The following is a 27,506-nucleotide window of genomic DNA, read 5'->3' as shown; positions in this document are numbered from 1 at the left end:
AATAAAGGGGCCTCCCTTTTATTGATGGCATTGTTCCCCTTCCCTTTCTCATAAATACCCCTTGACTTTGTCCCTTAATCAGAACACTATTCGGGTTTCGGCCTTAATCAGTGCCTTCCAAATAGCCATTCCTTTTCATTGCAAACGCGTGCTTGTGGCCTCTCATTTTGGTATCTTTATTTTTAGGTTATCAGTTTAAACTTTCTTTAGCCCCTAAGACACAGTAACATCTTTCACAAGTGAATGCTCACTTACATGTTAAATTTCCTTCTCAGATGGACTCTCAGAGATGAGCCTATTTGATCATATAAACGAGTAGTTGGGAGTGTTTTACTCTAAGACAAGAAATGACCGCAGAGACGACTTGTATCTGGGAGGAGTCATTTATGGCAATTCCTATGAGATACTTGCACAGGTACAAGATTATTAATTGACTTGAAACACTGACTGTCAGACAAAATTCTGGGGGGTAGGGTGTGCGTGTGTGCATCTGGGAGTCCACACGGTTTAGAGTATTCTGCTAGGAGTTTTGAGGTTTGGAGAGAAAGACGTATGTCCATCATTTAAAGAAACCACTTTCAATGTAATAAAAGAAGAGTCAGAGCAAGTTAAAAGTTGTACAGCAGATATATAAAGATAATTATTTATTTACAGAGTGGACATAATGCTAATTAAAACAAGTGTGAAGTAGTAAGGGAGACCAAAGGAATGTGGTATAACCATGGGCAGGTTTAGCGGGAGACAGCGTCTTTTTTTTTTTTAAGATTTTATGAATTTATTTTTAGAGGAGAAGGGAGGGAGAAAGAGAGGAAGAGAAACATCAATGTGTAAGGGAAACACCGACCATTTGCCTGTTGCATGCCTTCAGCTGGGGACCTGGCTCACAACCCAGGCGTGTGGCCTGACCAGGAATCGAACCAGTGACCCTTTGGTTTGCAGGCCGTCCCTCAATCCACTGAGCCACACCAGTCTGGGCAGAAGACAGTGTCTTTAAACACAGTGATTTAATGTCAATATGAACACCTCACTGAACTAACACAATTAGCAAAACTGCACTATTTTACGGGTGAATCCTTCAGACCTATTGTTAAGTTCTATAAATGCCATTATAAATCATTACGTCTAAAACATTTCATAACAATGAATTTTTACAAAAGACCTTTAAGAAGGTGACTATGTATTTAGCCAGGTCAGCTGTTTAAGCTTCGGAGGATTTTATGATATAATTCCTTAAATACAAACCTAAGTCATCAATGGAAATGAACGGCGACCCAAAAGAAGCAGTGAAAGTAAATGAAGAGAGGACACACGGCCAGGAGGGGTGTACTCAAGGGGAGCAGCTTCTTCTGCGCTAGAGACCATCGGAAGGCAGCCCCGTGCTGGAGTGCTGAGCTCCGAGGTAATTCTCTGTTCCCGTCGGTTAGCGTGACTTCCTTCTGCTACGGCCCTGGGTGTTGACGTTATATGAACGTGCTTGTACGAGGAAAAGAGGAACACAACCAACGCAGTGCGGGCTGCGGATCAACACCCTTCCGAGCACGCATGTTTGGACTGTGCTTTCTATTCGACACAAAATACTCCTCCAGTGAGTTTGCCGGTAAGTTGCAAGCTGTTTGGAAAGCGGCATCAAAACATGCAGGGTGGCTGTGCATTTTTTTTTTATCCTCTTCATCGGGACTCTCACTTCCAACCAAATGGATTCACCTGTGTTCTGATGACGCTCTAATGGTGTATGCTTCAGGGACACCTGGTTGATTTTTTTTTCTGAAAAAAAAATTCTGTGTTTGTATAAAAGCTATGACCTATTTCTTAGTATGGCACTTGGAGTTGGTTGTGCTAAGTAGGCGCTCCTCTAGTCCCTTCCCCCTAAAATGCCCAGACACATTCTGATTGCTGTTCAGAACCTTGGCTCTTGGCTCGAGCTTAGGCTCCACCTCTTATTAACTGCACAACTTTGAATAAGTTACTTAATGCATTTCCTTATTAGTAAAATGTGTACGGTAGCACCTATCTCAAACATGTGTTAAGCGACTTAAAGGACATAATGTTCTGGTCTGTGGCACATAGTAGCTAGTAGATGGTAGCTGGTTGCTAGTAGAACACCTAGTGGCATTCGATGACATGCAAACAAGGCTTTCTGGTCCTCCAGGAAGCTCTCTGGGCGGATCGTCACCCAACCACTGTGCTGCCTGCGGGGGGTCAAAGGTTGCTTCCCTGTAGCATGCTGGGCCTCACTTCCCAGGTAATCCTTTACATAACAGAATCTTACGCAGCCTTCCTGGGACTCCGCTGCCTGCCACCTGGTCTGGAAGGAGGAAATCCTTCCCGGGGAGACGCTGTGCACGGTCCCTGGGACCCTGTCTGACAAGTGTGGTCGGTCAGGACAGCGATTGGATGACACCTCCCCTCTCTTCCCTTCTTTCCCACTCACGTCTCTCTCCTGCATCTGTACTGTCTGATGTCCTGCCTGAACGCTGGGAGCTCGGCTTAGTTTTGGTCAAGTAAACAATAGGTGTTGATCGCACTCCGGGTCCTCCAGCAAAAATATTTGCGGAAGGCCTTGTTCCTTGTGTTTACCTAGTGTGCTTCCTGAGAAATGGTGCCTCCCTCTTTCGCCCCTTGTGGGCTGGCTGTGGCAGGGACCGGCTGTGGCCACTGCAGAAACCGTGCAACTGGCCGATCACTTACATTTCTGTCGCCAGCCTACCGCAAGGACAGGCTGTGATAAAGAGAAAATGCCCAAGGAGATCGTGTTTTCTGACTGTCTTGGTATTGGTGAAAAAAATACTTGATTTCTAATGTGTTCTAAAATCACACAAGTTTATTTTATTTAAACATATACAAATTTATTTTATTTTAACAAGGAATCGATTTCAGTGGCTAGAAGATGTTATGATCACCTTGGATTCATCCCATTCATGAGGGAAGGATTCCTGCCCTGGAGTTATGGGGACAGCACACTGGACACCTGACACTGGACAGGCAGCAGTTTGTCATGCACACTCACAAGCCAGGGGAGGACACAGCACATCTGCAGGGCCACAGGGGGATGGAGTGAACAGAGAGAGGCCGTGGGAGGCAGACTGGAGTGAAGCTGGTTGCCCCGGAGGACGTGATTGGCCTGGGTGAGTAATGTCCCTGGCTAGCAGGGAACTGAAACTCACCCCTTCAGGAAAAGAGGAACTGCCTCTGGCTTCCTTGATAGGGAGGGTTGTTTGGCTGGGGACCTTAGCCCCAGGTGCAGAGTGCAGAAAGGGAATTGGGACAGTCAGGGCCCTCCCAGTGTCACCACAGGTCAAGGCAGCGCAGAACTTGGGCCGTGCTGTTAGGCCTACACCAGACACAGTCACATTGTGAACCCCTTGCTCTCTCAATGGGTAAGACCAGAGCAGATGAATTTTCCAAAGGTGGCTGTCGTTTGCTAAAAGACTTTTTTTTTTTGCCCTACTAACTACACAAGGCTGGGACATGGTGATACACGGTGGGGCAAAAGTAGATTGGTTACAGGACAGGGGCCTGGCCCCGAGCAGGTCTGCCTGGGGCCAGCTGCAGAGTGTGGGTTCTTGACTTTGTGTGGGAAGGATTTCACAGCATGAGTCCACTTGACTAGGAGGGTCCGTTTGCTAAAGCTGGGGACAGTGACACAAGGACGGACTTAGCATAAAGAAGCAGCAGGAGAGCCTGGGCTGGGCTGCCCGAGCTCACTGGGAAGTCAGAGGAAAGGGGGCTTTGGGGACAGGTTCAGGGGGTCAGCCTGGGACCAGCTGCCTGGCACTTAGGAGGTGCAGCCCTGTGGGGAAAGGCGAAGGGACAGGGAATGGCACGGGCTGCTCTGCAGAGGGAGGGACCGTGTGTGCAGGTCCTTTGAGACCTTGAGGTTTTTCTCTCTTTATTGCAGGCTTGAATCTTAAGGAAGGTCTCAGGGGAGGGTTCAGTAGAACATTCTTCAGCCCCCCAGGTGTGCCCTTTCAGGGTCACGGTCTCTTCCAATTGGTCAGCGACAGGGTCTTTAGTTGGTTCTGGAGACCCCCACCTGGTTTCTCTGCTCTTCTGGGCCTGGAGCTGAACCACACCCGAGGCCCTGAAGTTATCTCCAGGGAGGAGAGGCCAGGCAAGGAAAGGGCATCCCAGGGGAGAGGTCCTTCTTTGCCCAGTCTTCCCCCTGCCGGGGTGACCATCTGCCCCTGGCTGTCAATAGCTCTGCCATTGTGTTCAGCTCTCTGTCTCAGCGTCCCTATTCCACTCCCAAAAGGGTTTTCCTAGCTTCTCCCTATCCTGTCTCAGGTCTGCAGCTGTGAGTACACAAAACAGAGCTTATTCTTGTACTACTATTTATTAATTATTGTGTTAGTTTCCACACAAACAGCTATAAACCTACTTTTGCTCCTCCCTGTATTGTGAGAAAGAAGCAGTTACTTGTTATCTCAAGACAATAAGACAAAGACATTTTATTTCCTTTCCTGACATATGTATGCTGTCCTAGTCCTGCAAACACAGGAGGAAAACACGTTTTTCTCTTTCTGAGTGTAGATACACTCTCAAAACAACAGAATAATTTGTAATTTTCTTATGCAGTATGTACCAGTGCTTCAAAACCTCTTGAAACTGGGGGGGCGGGGTGGGGTGGACAGCATTCATGCGGCTTGTCACATACGGAACACAGTAAGCAGAGACAGGGATTGAATCTTTATGGGCACTTTATTCAGACCGCCGGCCATCTGAGAAGATGGCCGGTTCATGCCTTAACAGACAGTCTCAAATTCCATTTTAAAATGTCCCTTTTCATAAGGAGAACAAAGTGTAGGTAAAGGGTTGGGAATTCAGAGAAAAGTTAATTGGATTTAAAAAACTGCAGTATTCTCCCCCTGGGTGGTGGTCAACTCACCCCGGAGCACAGGAGCTCAGATACCATCTCGGATTGCCCACAGCCCTCCTGAGTCACGAGGTGGGACTGCTCACCGTCCCCTGGAGTCCAGGGCGGGTCATGTCTTCAGTTCCTGGAACAACAGCTTTCACACGCGTTGGTTTCTAAGCTTATGAGCTCTTACTTAAACTAAAAGTTTCCAACTCTTGAGACCCTTATCACAACTTCTGCCTTTGGGGACAGGTTATATAGCGCTCGCCCATACAACGGCATGCTAGACAGCAGTTGAAAAAACTCAGGTAGGTCTGTAGGCAGCATTGTAAAAGTAAGTCAAGAAATCTAAAGACAACTAATAGAGCAGCTAAAACAGTGTCTAGCACAGGCACTTGTATTCCGGTATCTGTTAATGAGTGAATGTCAGTATAATAGGTATCATTAAAATGAACCAGTACCTAGTTCAGAAAGATGAGGACATTTCCATGGAAGCCTGTGGGGCCTGCTGGCTGACACTCAACGTCAGTCCTTAAACTGAACCTTGTACCAGTGTTCTTCTGGGTGCAGATATTGAATGATCTCCATCAGCATCACTCGAGTTGGTCTCCATCTAAGAGGTATAGGTTCAGTTTGTTTAGGGCCAAGACTCGGCATTTCAGAAATCCTCCCAGGTGAGTCTGAAATCTCCTGCTGTTTGAGAACCCCTGGGCTAAATAATGAAATATGTGCACTTTGAATGTTTGTGTCCTCCTGAAATTCACGTGCTAAAATCCCAAGTTGATGGTTTTAGGTGCGGCCTTTAGGAGGTCATTAGGTCATGAGGGTGGAGCCCTCGCGAATGTGTTAGTGCCCGTGTACAAGAGGGCCCAGAGAGCTGGCCTGCCCCTTCTGCCTTGTGAGGTTCCAAGGAGAAGGCAGCCATCCATGAGGAAGCGGGCCCCCACCAGCCACAATCTTTCAGAACCATGAACTTGGACTTCCCAGCCCCCAGAACCATGAGAAATACATGCTGTTTATAGCCACCCAGTTTACGATCTTTTTGTTGTAGCAGCCCAAACAGATTGTGACAGGAGGTAAGAGACCCCTCTTCTTACCAGCATAGGCCCACCGAGTCGCCATGTCATTCCAGGTGTGAGGGCAGGTGTTTTGATTCTCCCTTCACCTGCCTTACTCTTCTCACCAGCACATGCACATGAATTTTGTGATGAAAAGAAATGTGCCTTCATCCTTTATAAGGTTTTTGTAATTCTTAAAATGTATTTTACTCACTTTTATTTATTTACTTAAATCTAAGGCACACTAAATGAAAACACCAAAGTTTTCACATTTAACTCCTTTTTTATGGGTTTCAAAATCATTGTCCCCTTGGCCTCAGATAGGGTCCCTGTCTGCTGATGGCATGCAGCCCTCCCCAGACGATGTGAAGCTCTCCTCCACCATCTTGGACTTGGTGTCTGCATGGTGGACAGGTGCAGGCAGGCAGGCTGGAAGTCAATGAAAAGCTATTTCTGCTGGAAGACCCTGAGCTAGTCATAGTTCAGCTCGCAATTTTTGAGATAACCTAGACTCCTTTGTGATGGGGCTGCGGGGGTGTTTTCATGGGGCCAGGGTTGTATCTCCTGGGCTGCTGGCACTCTCTCCTCTTCTTCACCCCTAGTGGTGGCAGGCGAAGGAGCAGAAGGATGGCGACCTTAGGCTTGACTTGTCCTCCCCAGTCCTATGGTATTGGGGATGACTTCTGGTGGGAATTCTGTCCTGTTCCTGTCTCTCCTGCTGGACTTCAGCCTTGGGTTGGGACACTCTGTAGCTTCTGTCCTGTTCACTGTGGAGCCTTCACTCTGCAAGGCTGAGACAAGGGGTCCTGCTATGGGACCTGGAACTGTTTCCACAACAGGCTGGCTGGTCATCTCTGGTTCTGCAAGCACCACACAAGTGCAGCCCTCTGGGGAGGCGCCCGTAGCTCCTGCTGACATGCTGAAAGCATGCACTTGAAGCAAGCACTTGCTCCAACTATTCGAAGACCCCTGGGGGACACTGCAGAAGCACCTGCCATGGACTTGCTGGCTCCACTTCCTGCTGGATGCACGAGGGACGCTCTTGCTGGTGCTGTATGTGTGTGCCAAGTCTAGACTTGGTTGCTTCCATGCCTACAGCACCTGTTGTTGTGCCTGTTATTAGCACCGCTGCCCCTTTGCCAGGCCCTGCAGGTGTTGTGATTAAGAGAGTGTGCTTCCAGGAACACAGTTTGTGCAAGAGGCATGTGGGGTTTCTTCCCCTTTAGCACAGTGAGAAGAGGTGCCCCAAATGCCTCAGGGACCACAAGAAGACTTTTGATATTGACTTGATGGTGATCCCCTTATCCTTGGAGCTCCATGGCAACCAGGCTGTGCCTCCCACACAGGTGCACCTGTTGTGTCCGCAGCTGGGGTGGCTTGGGTACAGCAGCCAGTCTCCATGGCGGGGGTCCTGGGGGGCAAACAGGATTCTCTGTGAGCAACAGATCTCTTGCACCTGAAGAGGACTCAGCTGCAGGAAAAAGCTTCTCCAGTGGCAAGTTTTAGGTGGGGCTGTTGTTTCTTGTGACTGCAGTTGGCTGTCTTTACAAATGTCCAGGGAAGCTGCCTGGTTAGCTCCAAGGTCTTTGCAGGCAGTGGCCTCTTCCTGGGCGTCTCAGCCACATCTGGCATACTCCTCATGGCATGCAGCTGTTTGGGCCAGCAGCAAAGTGTCAGGCATTGCAAGGCTGGAGCTGGTGGATACGAGGCTCGAGGTCACCATTTGTGCACCACGCATGTGCTCGTGCATCAGTCACTTCTCTCTTGCTGGTCTGGATCAAGTGTTCGGGGTGCATTCTTGAATATAGCGCATGTTCCTGTACAGCAGTTTCCCGTGAAGGTATTAAACATGCTTGCTGCATACTGCTTCCCACTGTGTAGTGAGGTATTAAGATAACACAGATTGCTGCTTCTGTCTGCTTTCTATCAGGACAGCTCTGGGAGGCCTACCACACCGTCACCGCACCCGGCAGGCCGCCTGCCTGCCCAGGGCCCACTGGCAGTGGCTGAGCTGCAGTTTTTGCGGCTCCATTTTTGTTCTACAGTAGCCCGGCAGGGGCGACTAGGAAGGGATTGGGTGCTGAGCACCCACCACTCAGCCCTTTGATGCCAGCTGGGGAGGAGTCTGGTGTGTGGACCCGGACTGTGCTCACTCTACGGCACCAAGATCCGGTGACGCACTCAATAGGGGCGTCCCTGGCCAGCCAGGGTGTTCACTGCTGCCTCCACTTGAGCCCTCTCCTCAAGTGCCTGCCTCTTCCTGGCCCTCCACCTAAACCACCCTGCGGGAGCTTCTAATCCTCCACCTCCCGTTGGGTGATCTTGTCCACTACCCCACCCTTTATCCTCGCCGCCCGCCCCCAGGGTAAAGGCACCATTCAACCCGTCCCCACCTTATCCCCACAGAAGAGGGGACGGAAGCACAGACACCACAACCATGGGGAACGGCCCACCTCTGGGTTGGGGGTGTAGCAATGGTGGGGGTTAATTACAAAATCAAAGATTTCACATGTGGGCCCCACCGCTTGGTTTTCCACTAGAAAATCATCCAAAGGTAGGGATGTGCTGCTTCAGAAATTCAAACCTCTGTGCGTTGAGAGGGACTGTAGAAATCAGGTATGACAATGCAGTGCCCTCATCACACACAGCGTTGCGGACACTGGGCCCAGGTGCAGGGGACCCAGGACACTGCCCCTGGGCAGACAGTGTGGGCCTTCCTGGTAAGCAACCTCACGCCACCTTGGCAGCTGCAAACTTTTCTTATGCATATCAGTGGCTCTGTTTTTTCAGACAGACACAAATTGTTTATTCTGTAAACAACTTCAAAACACTCTTTGAAGCAAGTTGCTTATGTAAACTGATATAGATGAAAACTTCGGCAAATCAGTTATTGCTGGCTACGTCTGAGCTATCTAGTCATACTTGGAGCCAGATTACTGAGCTACAGCAAATTTGGGGGGTGGGGAATGGAGTTGTTCAGTTACCGAAAATGCCTCTTCTGCCCCAAAAGGATTGCTCTGAATTTGGAGAAGCATTTTCTACAGGACAGGCCTTCATTTCTTTAGGCCTGGGTTGATGTAACGGAGGAAAATGATATGGTGATACTGATGAGGGAACTCGGAGTTAAAAAATGTTAGCTTTAGCTTATAGTGAGGAGGCTTAATGAGTAATGCACGCATTAAAGAGCTGTTGTTCCAGGAACTGGGCTGCATGACTAGACCTAACAGAATGCGGGGGAACTGCAAACAATCCAGATGGTATCTGAGCCTTTGTGCCTCGGGAGAGGACGTCTAGACACAGATAAGGAATCACTGGTCAGCTGGGGATGAGACATGAAGACAGTTTTTTGGGTACATAACCCACTGTCTTCTTAGATCACCAGCATCTGAGTAAAGTGCCCGTGAAGATTCAATCCTTGTCTCTACTTACTGGTTCTGGTAGTGACGGGCCTGGGGAATAAACAAGATTTGCATGAGCAAAAAGATCTCTTGCATCAGAAGAGGACACAACTGAAGGAAAAAGCTTCTCCAGTGGCAAACGTTTGCAGTTCCATATTCCGGCAACTCCAGTCAGGACAGCTCTGGACTCTCCGGTGAGTCTGGGAATTTGGTGGGGTGTCTGGTGGGCTGCCTGGACTGGGGGTCCTGGGGTATACATTTGGAGACTCCCTAGCAGCTGCCAAGTGATTTTACTTGAGGAATCTCTTTCTCCAACTCTTGGGACTCCCTTTCGAGTTTCACTTTTGATTGAATCACTATACTTTCTGGTTCAGGATTACAGTTTTGGGTTAGGACTTAGGTTGGTCATCAGGAATTAAGGTGCCTTCTGGTTTGTGTTTTATTACAGAGATCTGTCTGGTAGAATGATGAGGGGAAGCCTCCGTTCCAGGAAACAGCCTTTAGGAATGAATTTTTTAAAATTATATTTTATTGTTTATGCTGTTACAGCAGTCAGTTTTTCTCTCTTTTCCTTTCTCTACCCAAGTCCCCTGCCTCACACTCCCTAAGTTAATCCCCACACTGTTTCCCAAGCCCATGGGTCCTGAGTACATGTTCTTCGGCTACTCTATTCCCTATGCCGTGCTTTATATCCCCGTGACTATTCCGCAACTACCTGTTCGTACTTCTTAGTCCCTTCACTTTTTCACCCATCTCCCTGGCCCCCTTCCATCTGGCAACCATCAAAATGTTCCCTGCATCTATGAATCGGTTTCTGTTCTGCTCCTTTGTTTATTTTGGTTTTTACAAACAATTGATAGATATGTACTTATTGCCATTTTATCATTCATATTTTTTATTTTCTTCTTCTTAAAGAAGACTCTTTAGCATTTCATATATGTGTCTAGTGGTGACTCCTTTAGCTTTTTCTTGTCTGGGAAGCACATTTTTCTGTCTTCTGATCCTAAATGATAGCTTCGCTGGGTAGAGTAATCTTGGTTGCAGTCCTTGCTCTTCATCACTGAATATTTCTTGCCAGTCCCTTCTAGCCTGCAAAGTTTCTTTTGAGAAATCAGCTGACAGTCTTATGTGAGCTCCCTTGTTGGTAACTAACTGCTTTTCTCTTGCTTTTAAGATTCTCTCCTTGTCTTTAACCTTTGGCATTTTCATTATGATGTGTCTTGGTGTGGGCCTCTTTGGGTTCATCTTGCTTAGGACTCCGAACTTTCTGGACTTGCATGTCTATTTCCTTCACCACATTAGGGAAGTTTTCTGTCACTGTTTTTTCAAATTGTTGTTCAATTACTTGCTCTCTCTCTTCTCCTTCCAGCACCCCCATGATACAAATGTTGGTATGCTTGAAATTGTCCTAGAGGCTCCTTACACTCATTTTTATTTTTATTCCTTTTGTCTTCTTGCTGTTCTGAATGGTTGTTTTTTGCTTCCTTATGTTCCAAATTGCTGATTTGATTCTCACCTTCATCCACCCTACTGTTAATTCCCTGTAAATTATTCTCTATTTCAATGAGCGTATCCTTTGTTTCTGATTGGATTTTTTTTTTTATGCTGTTGAGATCCTCACTAAGTTCCTTAGGCATCCTCATAACCAGTGTTTATAACTGTTCATCTGATAGAATGCTTATCTGCATTTTGTTTAGTTATTTTTCTGGAGTTTGGTCTGTTTTTTCATTTGGGCCAGGTTTCTTTGTCTCCTCATTTTGGCAGCCTCCCTGTGTTTGCTTATATGTATTAGGTAGAGTTGCAGTGTCTCCCAGGCTTGGTAGAGTGGCCTAACATATTAAGTGTCCTGTAGAGTCTTGTGGCACAGCCTCTCCTATACCCAATTAAGTATTTAAGGTGGCCCACTGTGTGGGCTGGGTACATTCTCTTATAGTTGAGCCTTGATTGCTGTTGGTACATCCAAGGTCAGCCACTGATTGTGTTCTGTCTGAGGTTACACAGCATAAGATACAAAGTGATCTGCAGATGGCTGCTACTTGTGCTGCACTTGGAGGTGTCTAGGCAAGGCCAAGCTGTGAACCAAGGCCAGCTGCTGCCAGTGTTGGGCCTGGGGCAAAGTAGTAAGGAGTATGGGGTTCATGAAGGCAGATGCTGCTTGTTTGAGAGAATTTGGGAAAATCTGAAGCATGGGCCAAGACAAGACACTCATATGGAAATGGAATAGCCACTGGAAACTGCTTGGGTGGGCTCAGAAGTTGAGTGGATCATGGCCTCAGGAAATCACCAGAGTGAGGCAAAGAGTGTGAACCAGGCTGATGGAGGCTCAGATATGGTACCTGCTTGCTGCCTTTGTGTCTCTGTTGGGGGTAGGGATCAGAAGAACAATGGCCTCTACCAGCACTTCTGTCTGGGAGAAAGCTGCCCCCAGCTCTCACCCTGATATCAGACAATTCATTCCCTCCTCATCTGTTTCTAATGCCTTTCAATCTGCTGCTTCAGTGCTGGAGTTCAGAGGGAGTGAGTCCAAGTAAGTGTGTGTGTGTGTGGGGGGGGCTTTAGAAAGAGCTGCCTGAGTTCCAGCAGTTTCTGTCTTCCACAGCCTCAATCCTCACTAGTTTTTACAGCCAGAAGTTATGGGGAATTAATTTCCTGGCACAAGAACCCTGGCCTGGGGCTGGGACTCCTCACTCCTAAGATACCCTCCTGATTTTTATCCTCCACACATGGGTGTGGAACTAGCCATTCTGTGTCTCTGCCCCTCCTACCAGTCTCAATATGGTTTCTTCTTTAATTCTCTAGTTGTAGGACTTACATTCTGCTGGATTTCTGATGGTTTTGAATGGTGGTTGGTATATAGTTTAGTTGTAATTTTGATATGGTTTTGTGAGGAGGTAAGCCATGTTTAACTATGCTGCCATCTTGACTGGAAAGTTGGGCTGAATTTTGGGTGATTGGTCGACCTATGTTTATGAACCTATCACTAAAAAGGAAATTATTCTTATCATAATACTGTTTGGCTTATGTATAATCTATACTTAGGAGAGTGCTGGCTGCTGGATGGGTCTTTAAATTACCATACTATATTGCAGTTAGAGTTGTGTTGTCAAAGATCAGGAAAATACCTTATGTATAGGCTTTTGTGACGTTATAAAATAAAGGTGCAGGATTAATAAAAAATAGATTAGCGGTCCAGAGAAAAGGGAATTTGCCTGTGGCAGATAGCAGAAGCTCAGAAGAAAGGGACCAAGAATATCTGTGTGTTTGGCTGCTGTGAGCATGGTTAAGGGTATCCATTGGCCCCTCCAGCCCTGGGGCTGTCTTCCTCCTTACTCAGCTGAAGGAACCAGAGGAGGTGAGCCTGAACTTGTCTCACCATTCTGAACCAGCCAGAGAACCAAATTCAGCAGAGGACAAACTTCTACTGGGGCAGGACAATACCCTTTGCAAAGACTTCCAGTGGGAGTCGGGCCAGAGGGCCAGCTCACTGGATGTTATTGGACACACACTCTGTTTTCTACATCAAATCTGATAAACTGAAAAAATTCAAATCCTTATAGGAATGATCCCATGAAAATGACTTAGTTACACTAATTTTTGCCACCCACCATCCCAACTGGGCAGACGTACAAGACTTACTGAATATTTTGCTTACAGGGGGTGAGTGGAGGTTGGTATTGGACAAGACAATGAGGAGGCTTGGAGACTGCATCAAGAAAATCCAGATTCTGCTCCCAACCCTACTAAGGCAAAACCTTTAACCAATCCCAATGGGAACCCTAATGAGAATGGTCTTTCTCTCTTAGAGCATTACAAAAGGTTCATCCTTGAGGGAGAGAAGAAAGGAGTCCCTAAGCAGAAAAGTCTGAGTATGGTACAGGCAGTACAACAAAAGCCCACAGAGAACCCCTCTGAATTTCTTGAAAGAATCTACCAGGCCTATAGAATATATACTAATTTGGATACACATGCCCCTGAAAATATTACAATGGTGAATACGACCTTTATTTCTAAAAGTGCACCTGACATCAGAAAGAAACTTCAGAATTAGAGGGAGGAATAGGCATGAATTCTTCCCAATTAGTAGATTTTGCCTTCAAAGTTTATAATAACAGAGACGGGAAAAAGGCCGAAGTGACCACGATTTTCTTGGAGCAGGTCTCAGGGTAATTCTGTTGCTGGGCAAGAGGCACCCAACCCCCATCTAAGAAGATCGCCACTGATCAATGTGCATATTGCAAGGAAAAGGGGCCCTGTAAAAATGAGGGCCCCCAGTGGGAAAGTCAGAGTCTGAGAACTCCAGAGTTATGCTGAGGAAAGGATACGGCCCCAATGATGAATGACAGGGCCCAGAGGCTCTGTTACTACAACAAGCTATTAAAGTCACCCCCCTCCTCCCAGAACCTCAGGTAGAACTAACAGTGGGGGACACATTGCTGACTTCTTGCTTGATCATGAAGCAATGTAGTCCATGGGCAATAGACCTCCAACTGAGTGCTTGCGGCATGCTGTAACTGTAACTGGAATTTCTGGAAGCCCTGAGAGCCAATTTTTCTTGAAACTATCAGAATGTGCTTCACTTGAAACCATTAGAATGTGGGAGATACCATTTTCACTCATAAATTTTTATATATTCCTGAGTGTCCTGTTCCTGTTCCGGGAAGGGACTGGCTGTCCAGACTTCCTGCGCAGATCACTTTCTCTCCATAAGCACAACAGCTCCACCTGCAGGCCCCTCCAGAGCACACCTGGCAGTTCCTTGTGAAACCGTGGGAAGAAGAAGAAAAGCGACCCTGGCCGGAAGAAATTGAGAATCACGTAAACCCCACTGCATGGGCTGCTGGAAAGCCCAGGAGGGTTAAGTGAACCTCTTCTGTTAAAGTTGACCTCAAACCAGGGTTGGGTACCCCGGCAAGAGGCAGTATATCCTTTCCTTGGGGAAAGAAGCCCTAAAAAGAATATACCCCCAAATTCAGAAGCTTCAGGAAAATGGACGTATTTGACCCTGCCACTCCCCATACAATACACCTATATTACCTGTTAAGAAACCCCACTCAAATGAGCATTAATTTAAGCATATTATTAAATATAAGCATATTATTAAATATAAGCATATTATATTTAAACATATTTTTTAAGCATATATTTAAGCATATTATAATATAAACATATTATTAAGCATATTATATTAAATATAATATAATATAAGCATTATATTTAATATAATAAGCAATAATATAAGCATTATATTATATTTAATATAAGCATTAAATACAAGATTTAAGGCCATAAATGACATTGTTCGGGACATTCACCCCACTGTCCTGAATCCTTATGCTTTGGTGAACAGTATACCTGGGGGCAGCCTCTGCTTTTCAGGATTGGACTTAAAAGATGCCTTCTTTTGCATTCTGGTTGATCAAAACCCTCAACCATTGTTTGCCTTTGAATGCTAGGACCCAGAATCTTGAGTCAAGACTCAGTACCACTGGACAGTCTTAACAAAGGGTTCAAGAACTCCCCCATGAACCTTGGGGAGACCCTGAGCCAGGACTTAGAGGACCCAAAACTAGAAGGAGGAACTCTGTTACAATATGCAGATGACCCCTTAATTACTGGGACATCATTTTAGCAGTGTTTAGTCCTGGAGCTACTTTGAACCATCTGGTATCTTGTGGCTATAAAGTATCAGCACAAAAGGCCCAGATTTGCCAATAAGCTATAAGATTTTGGGGGTTTCTGCTTTAACCTGACAAATGGAGTCTTATTAGAAATGGGAAAGAAACCATAATTCAAATGAGAGTTCCCAATACTAGGAAACAGTTAAGAGGATTTCTGGGAATGGTAGGCTACTGCCGCATTTGGATTCCAAGCTGTGGGCTCATCGCTAAACTATGGCATGAAGCTCTGAAGGGACCAGAATATAGCCCTTTAGAGGGACAAAGAAGTGCACTCAGGCTTTTGTGTCCCTGGAGGTGCATCTGGCTTCTGCACCGGCCTTGGGGCTTCTGAACCTACTAAAGCCCCCCCTTTCCTTTTGGTTGTTGTTTTTTGCCCATTCAATTATATTTCATGAAAGGCAGGGCATTACCCTAGTAGTCCTCACCCAAATGCTTAGTGACATTCTGCAACCCTTGCATATTTGTCAAAGAAACTAGATCACACTGTCCAGAGGTAGGCAGCCTGCTTGAGAACCGTGGTAGCCACCTGTGAGCTCTTATGAGAAGGTGCAAAGTTTTCCTTGGGACAGCCTATCACCATTTATGCATCCCACCAAGTGTTGAGCCTGCTAGAGCAAACAAACAAACAAACAAATAAATAAATAAATTGTGGCTCACTACTGGAAGAATGGGCAGGTACCAAGCAATTCTTCTGGGTAATCCCAACATTTCCCTCAAAATTATAAGTAAGTTAAATCCTGCCTCCCTGCCCCTGGAGCCTGACTCATTCATGCTAATGCATGGCTGTGCTGGAAGAATTGAAGTGTCTTCTAGCAGAAGTGATTTACAAGACCGTACTCTAGAAGAGGCAGGCTGGACTCTATAATGCAGATAGAAGCAGTTATATGGACACAGGGAAAGCAGAAAGGCTGGATATACAGTTGTGACTCTTGAAGGAATAGTAGATGCTCAGGCCTTATTCCCCAGAGCCTCTGCTCAAAAGGCTGAACTGATCGCATTGATGAGCACCCTGGAATTGTCACACGGAAAGAGAGGGAATGTGTATATCGACTCAAGGTAAGCTTTCCTAATTTTGCATGCACACGGTTTGACCTGGAAGGCAAGAAAAGTATTTCCTTCCCAAAGAAGGAAATTAAGCATGCAGCAACGATTTTTAAATTTTACAAACCATCCAGGTACCTTTACAGGTGGCAGTTATGCACTGCCCAGGCATCAGAAAGAAGACACTGAAGTGGCTGAAAGTAACAATCTGGCTGATCCAGCACCAAACAAGGCTGACAAGAGCTGGGGTTTTGATGAAGAAGGTCCCAACGGTAGATGGATGTGGGGGGGGGGCTCCTCCCGTAGGGTCCCCCTCACCCTCCGGCCAAAACAGATGAGAATAAGTCTACCAAGACATGATCTGCTTGGGGAGGAAAGGTGGTGGATCTCTCAAAGGAGAAGGGCCAGGAGCTTGTTCCTCAATGGGCTTTCATTGGGTTCATTTGCACTAGAATACAGGTAAAGCTCATTAATCATTGTCAGGCAGTAGGGATCAAACAATAGATAACAAAGAACTCTGAGGGCCTATTCTGAGTCAGGGTCTAATGGCTAAAGAGCAATAAAACTTTTGAGGAACAAACCAACTTCCTCCTTGGACCCTTATCATTTAATTGAGAGCATTCTAAACAAAGCAGATTTCACAGGATTTTACATATTCTTTCTTAGGCCTGATTGCCCAGGAAACCCACCCTTCCCAGCACAGGGCTGCACCACCCTCTGTTGCCTCTGTTGCAATGACCTCTGTCATTGTTTCAGGCTTAAGGCATTGTCTCAGGCTTAAGTCAGGCAGGGGTAGTAATGCAGCCAAGGGATTAGGAGACTTTTTGCAGACAGAATGAGGACTCAGGCTTTGTCAAAGCCAAAGGGTGAGGGTCCATCACCCCCTTTTGCTGTACCCCCCAAAGTCCTTCCTTGGGGGCCTCCCACATGATCTTGCCTGTCTCAGATCGTTCCCCCCTTGGGGAATCTTGCCCATCATTGGCCAAGCATTGGGGGCCAGTTATGGATGAAGTAAAAGGAGCAGAAGCAGTGCAGCGCTCCTGCCAGGGAGATAAGCTTTGTCTCCTTAGTGGCTTACGATCCAAGGTCGCTCCCTCAGCTTTAGCCATGGGGAGGTTACAGCTTCTGAAACCAGGCAGGCTGGTTCCCAACAGAAGGAGAAAAAAATAAGAAAGGAGTTATACTGCTTCTTTAACATTTAGTAGAGCCATCATGAAGCATTTGCATGGGGCCACTCAGTATGAAAGGGATTTTTTTAACGATGTGTATGAAGCCATGGCTCACAGGTCCTGGAATTTCTAAAGCCATATGGCTTGGAGACCTCAGGCTTCTGGGGAGGCAGAGAAGATTGTCAGAATGTACTGGAATGTGGGGGACCTAAGCCACCACCTATGCGGGAACAAAGAAGATGTGTGTCACCGCCTGAGTACCTGACCATGAGGTTCTTTATTATCAGAAGCAACTGAGGCATCAGCGCTGGCATCTTGCTGGAAACTGGCTGTGTCCTCACTGCCCCTCCCCTTTCCCTCGAGCTTTTCCCAGAAACAAGGCCCATAAATCTCCCAGACTCTCTGTTGCTGAATCAGCCATCCCTGACCAGAGGACATTGCCTTGCAAACACCTATACCCTGGGCAGCTGGGACAGATCAGGAGGGTGACTCACCCTCCTCAGGAGTTGCTACATCCCCTTAAAAACCCTTCTACCCGTTCTCCTTGCAGCTGCAGTCTGCTCAGAGGATGCAGCCCTCCTTACTGCAGCATCCCACCTTGAACAAAAGCCCTTAATTGGACTTTGTGGTTCCTGGTCCTTTTTTAGCTACCTTGCTACCTGACAAAGATGAATCATATCTTGAAGAAAAATATAGCCAAACTGTGTCAAGAAACTCATCTCCTTTGGGATCAAGTTTTACCTATTGCCCTGCTCAGGATAAGGGTGGCTCCTTAAAGTGGGATTCAATTGAATCCTTATGAAATTGTGTGTGGGCAAGCATCTCAGGCTATGATTGGGGCGGGAGATATGTATAGAGATCGAGAAGTAAAGGTAAAGAACTACGTACAGTATTTAAGTAAAACCTTAGCTGTAATGAATGGTCTCACTTACATTTGAGATCTCTCCCACACAGGTTTGCTACATTAATTTAAGACCGGAGATAAGGTGCTTCTCAAGACCTGGAAGACAGGATCCCCAGAAAGCCGACTGGAAGAAGAGTGGAGTGGACCTTGGGATATACTACTCACCGCCCCAGTTGCGGTGAAGTTGGCAGGAATAACATCTTAAATTCTCACCGGAATCCAAGTAAAGAAAGCACCACGAGAACAATGGGCCACCAAACCCCAAGAAGACCTGGAAGTCATCTTTTGCAAACAATGCCATATATTGTTTGCATCACTCTTTGTTTAGCCCCATGTCATGGAGAGCTTACTCCTTTCAAAGAAAATGAAAACATTTGGGTATACTTAGCAAAAAATGTTCTAAACACCTCTGACTTTTGTCTTGCAGGAGGAACCTATATCGAGCAAACTTTCGCCTCCTACATTGTAGGTGTTTGTGCTCCCCTGGAAAGCCTTCGAAATTACACTTTGTTTAAGTATATCAATAAGACCATAACCTACGCTGATATTTATAATTTTGGACCTTCGGTAAATCTGAAGGACAGGGAAATGTTTTCCATAAAAGTCACTCAAGTAGCCCCAGCTGGGGAGTGTGCAAATTTTGTCAACTGTACTAAAAACTGTTTTGTGCTCTCAGCAGATGTGAAGATGGATTGCAACACCACCACTGACATCTCTTACGCTCATGCTCATGTTAAATTGCCTGCAGGATGGTTTCTAATATGTGGAAGGACCGTTTACTCCTATGTTCCAGCAAACAGTTCCGGGGGACCATGCTCTCTGGGAAGACTGACTGTGTTTATGCCTCAGAAGCCCCACCCCACCGGGGATCCGCAGGAATTCTTGCTTACACTGAATTGTGACAATTATTTCCACCTTTTTAGCCTCACTGAACATATGCTTTTGACTACATTTGTAGTGCCAGCTGTAGCAACCTCTTTGAATATGGAAAGGAGTACGGCAGCCTGCACTTTGGCAAAAGTTTTGAATGCCACCATTCAAGCCATTGGCGCCATCAGTCAAGAACTAGGACAAGCTGGAGAAGTGGCCTTACAAAATCGAGCAGCTCTGGACTACCTCCTTTTAAGACATAATCACGGATGTGAAGGATCTAAAGAACTCTGCTGTTTCAACCTGACTGATGACTCGCAGCTCATAGAGCAACCCAATGAGGGCTTCTTTGGTATTGATCTGTCTACACTGACCTCCTGGCTGCCTAGTATTACCGGTCTTAGAGAGGCATTTGTTGTTTTTATTCTTTTTATCTTTTTCAGTATCATAGCTTGTTGTTACATACAATGTGTCCCCTTATGTAGCTCTGCAATGAAGTGTACAAGACACACTCAACAGCAAAATGAATACGTCCAGATGAAACCAATCTCAAAACCAATCTCACAGAAATAAGATAGTTGAAAACTAACCATGGTGGGGGTGAGGGGGGAACTTGAGTTCATGTTTTTTTAGCTTTAACTTGTAGTTAATGGGCTTAGTGATTAGTGCATGTGGAAAGCTGTTTCTCCAGGAACTGGAATGCATGACTGGGCCTACCCTGACTCCAGAAGGACTGCAAGCAACCAAAACGGTATATGAGCCATTGTGTTTGATGGAGACAATGTACAAACATGAATAAAAAATTGCTGATTGGCTTGAGATGAGATGTAAGATGGTTTTTAGGGTATATAACCTGCCATCTTCTCAGATTGCCAACATCTGAATAAAGTGTCCATAAAGATCCGATCCTTGTCTCTCCTTATTGGTTCTGGTAGTGACAGCATGAACACTGACTTTTCCAGTTTCAGTACCTGGATTAATAAATCATCTATGGCCAACAGCATTTGTGGCAAAGCTACCTTGGTAATAAATGTATGCGTGGGAAGCTCTGGTTCCCTTCACAGCACATAAGAAGTGTTGTCACCTAAGAAAGGAGTCAGAGTCTCAGGCCATGAATTTTCACAAAGACCAAGGTAGGAAGGAGAGTAAGTTAGTTTCCAGAATTCTGGAGATGCGTATGAGCTGGTCAGCTGGGCGTGAGAAGGGTCATCATGAACTGACACGTGTATTCGAATATATTCCCAGGCTTCACATTTACTTCGAGCTCCAATCAAGTCATTTCTGACTACAAGGCATTTTATTCAAAGTTATTAAGTGTTTGCAATTTGGTTTATAGGGGGTTAATGAGAATAATTAAGTAGAGACACAAGAATATGTGAACTATCTTACTGGGTCAGATACTTGGACCATCCAACTCCATCTTCTCTTATCGCCAGAAACATCAAGGCCTGGCTCATGGGAAAGTGTTATTGTTTTCCTTGACTAAGTTCAGTAGAGTCTGACTTTCCTTAGTAGTATTGTAATGTATCCACAATTTTTAAATGTGCTCAAAAATATTTTGTTAATTTTGTGACAACTAGTGTTCCCATGCTGGCTGAAGAGTCCTTTGCGTTGTTTACTTAACTTATCTCACTTAAGTTTGAAAGAATGTCCCTTCATCTAGCCATGTCAGTGTTGAAAAGGGATCCTCCTCTCTGGTCCAAGTCTCTAAACCATCCCAGTCCAAAGCACGCCCTCACTGGGTACTGAATAAGATGATCCGTAATGAGTATCACCCTGATGTGCTCCATATTTTCTTCCTCCTAATTTTCCTCTTCATTTCCTCAACCACTAATCTGGTTGTGTTTTCTACCAGTATGTCCTTGTCCTGACTCTACAATCTATACAATTTTATCTCTTGGTTACATGAATTCTTCTGCCATCTGCAGTCATTGTCTTTCCCTTTTTGGCACTGAACTTGTGGATCATCTTGGGACATGGATCATCTGACTTAACCTAGTTACAGGTGTCTCCTTACTTAGCATACTCGATCTCCTTTACCAGCTCAAAGGCCCTCCCCACCCCACTAACTTACTCCAGTCTTTCGAATGAAATTATTACAAGTAGTCACTTTATCCACATCACTCATTACTTTATGAATTGCAATCTTGAATCCTTATGATTTAATTAATAAGTCAGATTCTTAAAAGCTACGCAGGAGCTGAAAATGAACCAAACAATTACACTGCTTTATCCTCCAAACCTGGTACAGTCCAACAAAGTGTATAATCTTGGGAATGTACAAATGACACAAAACCCGTGAGAGGGGGACAGTGGTGGGGCTTCCGCTATATATGATGGGCATGGGGAGTTCACCGGATTGCCAGTGCATACATGAACTTTCCAAAAGAGTAAACTCACTCAGTGTTGTTCTTTAGAACTAGTGATTCATTTTCAAGTAAGCTGATACACAATTCTACTGATTTTTCTTAAAGGCAATTATTAGGTGATGTTGTAGGAAGCCAGCTTAGAGATTTTATTCCACATCCTCCATTCCACAGACTTCACTCTCCCTTCCAGCTGTGGCCCGAGCGACCGTGACCATCGCAAGCAGAAGGTGAGCGTCGAAGCACACGTTTTCATGTGCAGCGCTGAGGCCCCCTTCTCGCTCTTCCATGCAACAATTTTTGAAATTGAGAGCCTCTATGTGTTTTAGGCACTAAATATCCAACAGTGAATTAAGTAGTTTATTACATAAAGTTCCCCTTGTAGAATTTATATTCTTTGCGAGAGAAAAACAATAAATAAGGTAAAACATACAGTACGTTAGGGGTAAATGCTAAAAATAACAGGAAAGAGAGAGAGGGAGAACAGGAAAGTGTCACCCCATAGGAGATGTCATTGGCACAAAAGTCAAAAGGCAGAGAGGAAGGCAGCCTTGAAGACACCTGTCACAGAGCATCTCAGGCCGGGAGAACAAAGAGGACCAGGGACCCGAGGAGGCAGGTGTGCCTGGAGAGCAGTGAGAGTGGGGAGACCGGCGGGAGATCAGATCGGAAAGGCTGGAGGGTCAGCCAGACCAAGTACTGGCTTCTGGGACAAGGTCAGGACTATGGATTTGCTTCTGCTGTGTTTCAAAGAACATCTTGTTCCTGTTTTAAGGTGATTGCTCTGGTTGCTTCGCTGATAACAGAATGGGGGGCTGTAAATGACAGAAACAGAGCCCAGTCAGAAGGCCGTCGCAGTAGTTGTGGTGAGAGTTGCTTGGACCTGGTGGTGGCGAGGGAGAATGGCGGTGGGGCGAGATTCAGGGTGTGTTATGACAGTAGAGCCCACAGGATTTCTGGCCTGGTGTATGTGAGGTGTGAGGGAAAGAGAGGAGTTGAGAATGGCTCTAATATTTTTTGGCTCCAATATTTTTTGGATCCTACCAAATCTCAAATCTTCAAAGGCTTTCTGATATTCTCAGTTTAGCGAGCATTTCTAACTAGCAAATGTAATCATATAGATTCTACCCAAATTATTGCTTTATAATTTTCAAATGATAAGAGCTATATTTCCTATGATAGACTGTTTTCTTGATTTATATATACCAATGTACATATATGTATATTTTGCTGAATATAATTCTGCCCATTGCAGAATTACTTCTCTTGACCTAAAGAATGACAAAACCGGTTGTATTATTTTATGAGGAGAGAGGCTGGTGGCTTGGGCTGGCGTGATGGGGGGGGGGGTGGCGACGGGGGGTTGCGGGGATGGAGAACACAGCGAGAAGGGGTCAGATTCTAGATGGATTCTGAAGGCAAAACCTGAAGGATGTGCCGGTAGCCCAGATGGGAAGTATGAGAGAAAGAGGGGAGAAATGAAGAAAATAAATTGTCCTGGTATGTTAACAATAATGTATTTTTATCACGAATAAGAACAAAGAATATTAGGTGATATCATTAATTTGAGTGTGACTCATTCAACAATGATGATGCTGTGTCTTCCCAGTGCCCTAGGTGCTAGAGACCCATCAGTGAACAAGATGGGCGGTGATCCCAGTTCTCTTAGAGGACAGAGAATGTAAAACACACACACACACACACACACACACACACATGTAATATCAGATGACAATACATGCCAAGGGTGGGGCCCAGGGGGGAGCAAACACCAGGGGGTGCATATGTAGTTAGTTCTCAGGATTCTTTAACTAGTACATAGGATTTATTCACACGCCTATTTATTTTCTTTTAAAGATTTTATTTATTTTTAGAGAGGGGAAGGGAGGGAGAAACATCAATGTGTGATTGCCTCTTGTGTATCCCCTCCTGGGGACCTGGCCTGCAACCCAGGCATGTGCCCTGACTGGGAATAGAACCGGCGACCCTTTGGTTCACAGGCTGGCCCTCAATCCACTGAGCCACACCAGCCAGGGCCTTTCTTTTTAGCAGACTGATATTGAGACATACATTCATTTCATCAATTTGACTACCAATAAAATACAATATGGGTTACACACTTAGTGTTTCTAGATTCTTCTTGAATGTTAGAAATGAAGGGTTTAGCATGGTGGCCCTGGTAAGGCTGGTGCTCCTTGAGCACTTCGACAGCTCCCCACGGGGGTGACCGGGAATGTTTTAATAACGAGTAGTAAACTGTACTTGGTTAGACAGGAGTCAGTACAGGCAACTGGGTTTAGACATCTACTCAGTGTGACCTCTATTTAACCTACTCAGGTTGTCCTCATTGGGACTTTTCACTTAGAACACCATTATAGCAATCATATACTGTATTTTTAGCATCTTATATAAACTTCCCCACAAATGCCCGAGTTATATAATCACCCCCCCCCCCTTGGTTTTCCTCTAGCTTCTCACAAATTTACAGTAGGGGCAAGGAGGTGTGTTGCAGGGGTGGGTGGGTAAGGGGGAATCCCTGTCCAGTGACGGCAAACGTTCACGCTCCACAGACGGGTGCCCCCTCCTCCGGACAGGGCTGGGTGTGCACCAACAAACTGTGCTTCCCGGTGCCTTCCCCTTCCAGTCCCGGTGTTAACCTCCTGCTGTGAACATTCTCATCAGGTGTCAGGTTGCTGTGTTCCCGAGCCCCGGAGACTCTCTGCCTCCTCCCATTGTGTTCCAACAACCCCCCCCCAGGGCGGCTTCAGGGGCAGAAGCACCTGATAGTTCTAGTTGCCTCCTTTTACAGACGACAAATGTCGTTCAGGGAAGCCAGGTGGTTTCCTGACTGGTGTAGAGGTATACTCACTATAAATTCCAGGTCTCTGGATTCTCTCTCCGGTAGGGCTTCTTTAATTAACCCAGCATCTCCTCCGATCTGTGTCCTCATGTACATAACATGAGGGGTGTGAGTGGAGGTCTCTGAAGCCCCTTCCATCTGTGCATTATGTACAGACATGCTACTGAGTATGTCCTGATTCCATTACAGTTAAGAGCTTACTGTTTTCAATGCAGACTAGAATTTTACCCACTAAAATGAATCAGAAAGAGGACATAATTTTGCTTGACTCTTCAAGCTTAAATTTAGTCTTTTTAAATGATAAGAATGTGAAGAAATGAATAGTAATTCACCCACAGCAAAAAAAAAAATGTTCAAAGACACATCTTCAGCTGGCTGGTACTCAAGGAAAGCACTATGCTACGTTACTCTTTCACTCTTTCGTAGGAGTTTACCTAGCTCAGGAAAAGTCTCCTCGTGTGGCGTGGAGGGAGGGCAGGGCTACGCAGGCAAGGATGGTGATAAGCATTTTCCAAATTAGGAAACAGATAGGCTTTTCTTCTTACTCTCTTACATAACTGATCTATTTTAGAAGACAACACTAAAAACTGAAATGAAATACAAATCTCATGATTTTACTACTGTTAGAAAAGACACAAGCAAGTGAGGTTTGAAGGAAAATAGAGGAGAGTCCTGCACCCCTGTCTTCCTCTTGCCCAGGGGGCTGTTTCACAGGCTTCTCCCTTCTCCGGGGCAGCCTGCCGGGTGAGTCAGAGACCAAAGGCCGAATTGTGGAAAAGGAACCAAGAAAGGTACTCCTGCCTCTCTCCTCTGAATTTAAGAAGTGGTGACATCTGAGTGCACTCCTTCTTTGGGTGGCACAGGATGACAGGAGGGTGAGCAGTCCTGGGGCCAGTGATTGTTTTGCCCCAGACTTCCGGATTCAGAGGGAAACTGTGCAGCACACAAAGGCCACAGAGGCAGTACAGCCTCTTACATAAATTAGTTACATAAATGAGAACCAGTTATGTAAATGTACAAACCAGCAAACATGAATTATGACCATTCACAAACACCGGGGAGAACACGACAAGGTTCCTCCTACAGGCTCATTTTTTTTTCTCCCCCATGATCATAATTGTACCAATTTCCCACCAGAATTGGAGGTGGTTGTCACATTGATTCGGGAAAGAAACTCCAAAGGACAAAAGATACTTCCCATTATTTTTTGAACTATACATGGGGAAAGTCCACAATAGATCCATCCTGATCTAAGCTATATCTGATAAGAAATACATGCCTGTTCATCAGTTTATACTTCTGGTGTAATTTATCATGAACGCACTGCACATTTGCAATTGCACATCTTGTGAGTTGCTGTGAAGGACAGGCAGGCATCACGCAAGTCAGTGTCGCTGTGCACAAGGACACTCGTGCCACTGATGAGTTCAAGTTTCAAGTGAGTATGCAGGCGTCTCACAGAAGCCATTCTTCTGCTTATTGTAGGAAGGCAGTCATTTGGGAGGTAGAAATAGATTCAAGCTTATGTACATGAATTGATCTCAATATTCCCCTTCTCAAATGATTAGGAATTGAGCCTTGTGTCTTAGCTGTAATATGATTCATGTCTGATGGGAATGATAAATTTGTTTGCATCTGTACCCTGTTGGTACAAGAGCCTCAGCTTTTCCTCACTGAGCTTTCCCCTTGTTCCTATTGGGAAAATATACCTACATCTTCTCTGAAGTTACATGATTTGCTCATTGTGTCATAAAAACACATACAACTCAAAGCAGTGTTGAGCCCCACTGCCTGTTCTGAATAAAGAGAGATGTTAAATGTTAGCTGGTTTCAGATGTAACATGTTCAGGTTAACATTTCATCTTAGCAGCTACTTTTGAAAATCTCATGTAAAATATTTCTAAGATACAACATAGTAACATTATAGTGGAATCAGAGTTATCTTAAAACCTCTGTACAATATTAGCTGTGTGATTTTGAGCAAATAACTTTCCCTCTCTGGGCCATTGTTTCTAACCATTTGAAAAAGAAAAATTCTAAGTCATGTCCAGCAATAACAATCTAGTACCCTATAATCAAGTCTATAAATACTTCAACCTAGAGCTTTAAACTCGCTGCCATCAAGTTTAAAGACAATTTTTTTTTTCTGTCAGCAAAACCGTAGGCCCTGCTGGGGTTGTAGTGATACGGGGACAGCCATGTGAAAAGCATTCATCTTGGTGCTCTCGCTTAAAAACCCTCAGATACAGGCCTTCACCGGCTGCGAGGCAGTGAACGCGATGTGGAGAGTACAGAGGAAACCTTGGGAACCTGTGGGCTTCCTCCCTGGAAGCGGGGGTGGGTTTTCAACAATAAAGGCAGCAGTAACTTGGCATCAGATAAAACTGCCTGGCCCTCCAGGAGTCACCTCAGTAAGTGGCTGGGGTACCTTGAGACAGGAAGCTAGAAAAATTCCTTGGTGAGTGGAATAGGGAAGCTGAGACTCATTGCTGAGCACAGTGGCCAAGCAGTTTACAGCCAGGTGCAGATAGGTGGTCACCAGGGCGAAAGGCCCCAAGTACCTGGCAGGAGGCAAAACTGGGAAAACAAAGACCTCTTCCCCAGGATAACCTTTCCTCGCCTGGCTTCTCCCTGGAGATAACATCTAGGCCTCAGTTGAGTTTCAGCTCCAGGACCAAAAAGCAATAAAACCACGCAGGAGGACTCCAGAACTTACTGCAATGACTAAAATCCCCCTTCCCTGCCACTGACCAATCAGTGGAGATCATGACCCCGAAAGGCACACCTGGGGAACTGGGGACTATTCTGGTGAAACCCTCCCGAGTCCTCCCTTAAGATTCCTGTGAGAAAGAAAAACCTCAAGACAAAGGAGCCAGAAGTCAAGAACCCACACACTACAGCTGGCCCCAGGCAGACCTGCTTGGGACCAGGTCCCTGTCCCGTAACGTTATTTTAAAGTTGACTTCAGGAGTCACAGTCATTAGACTGCCTTTGTGCCTTCCTAGGTCCTCCACCTCTGCACGTCCATCTATAACTTGGGCGCAAACCAATGAAAATGCAGCCTCGCACCTGACAATTGGGACACTACACAGGGAGGCCCCATGGGACAGGAAGAGGGAGCAGGTTCCCCACCCGGTGGGTGGGTATATCAGGGGAGGGATGGCGATTTGGGGCTCAGTCCCATGAAGACCTCTCGGGAGAGGAGTGTCCGGGTTGCTCGCATTTGGAGAAAAGCCTTAGCAGGTGGGGAGAGCAGGAGAGGCGGGGAGGCCAGGGGATGGAGGTCTGGGCTTTTGGAGCATTGTTC

At 45.8% G+C, this 27,506-nt stretch overlaps 1 protein-coding gene across 4 annotated transcripts; it reads left to right on the top strand.

Moving 5' to 3' along the window:
• Positions 1–1,539: 1,539 nt before the first annotated feature.
• LOC123807629 (syncytin-B-like) lies at positions 1,540–19,867 on the top strand. Of its 4 annotated transcripts, none has more exons than XM_045821611.1 (4): positions 1,540–1,597; positions 2,865–3,125; positions 9,414–9,505; positions 18,154–19,867. In XM_045821611.1, the coding sequence occupies exon 4, from the start codon at positions 18,350–18,352 to the stop codon at positions 19,544–19,546; it is 1,197 nt and encodes a 398-aa protein (XP_045677567.1). In that variant the 5' UTR covers positions 1,540–1,597; positions 2,865–3,125; positions 9,414–9,505; positions 18,154–18,349; the 3' UTR covers positions 19,547–19,867. The 4 variants fall into 4 exon arrangements, with proteins under 4 accessions (XP_045677567.1, XP_045677565.1, XP_045677566.1 ...); XM_045821609.1 differs by having other exon boundaries at positions 9,355–9,505; XM_045821610.1 differs by having other exon boundaries at positions 9,288–9,505.
• The last annotated feature ends 7,639 nt before the right edge of the window (positions 19,868–27,506 follow it).

The sequence above is a fragment of the Phyllostomus hastatus genome, unplaced genomic scaffold, assembly GCF_019186645.2.
Source record: "Phyllostomus hastatus isolate PE091 unplaced genomic scaffold, TTU_PhHast_1.1 phas_scaffold_46, whole genome shotgun sequence".
In the NCBI taxonomy this organism is placed as follows: domain Eukaryota; kingdom Metazoa; phylum Chordata; class Mammalia; order Chiroptera; family Phyllostomidae; genus Phyllostomus; species Phyllostomus hastatus.
The sequence above is the reverse complement of the archived record's forward strand: the minus strand, read 5'-3'. Positions and strand labels throughout refer to the sequence as shown.

Excerpts from the sequence above, each read along its gene's own strand:
- LOC123807629 (XM_045821612.1), top strand. The coding sequence starts at position 18,350 with ATGGGCCACCAAACCCCAAGAAGACCTGGAAGTCATCTTTTGCAAACA.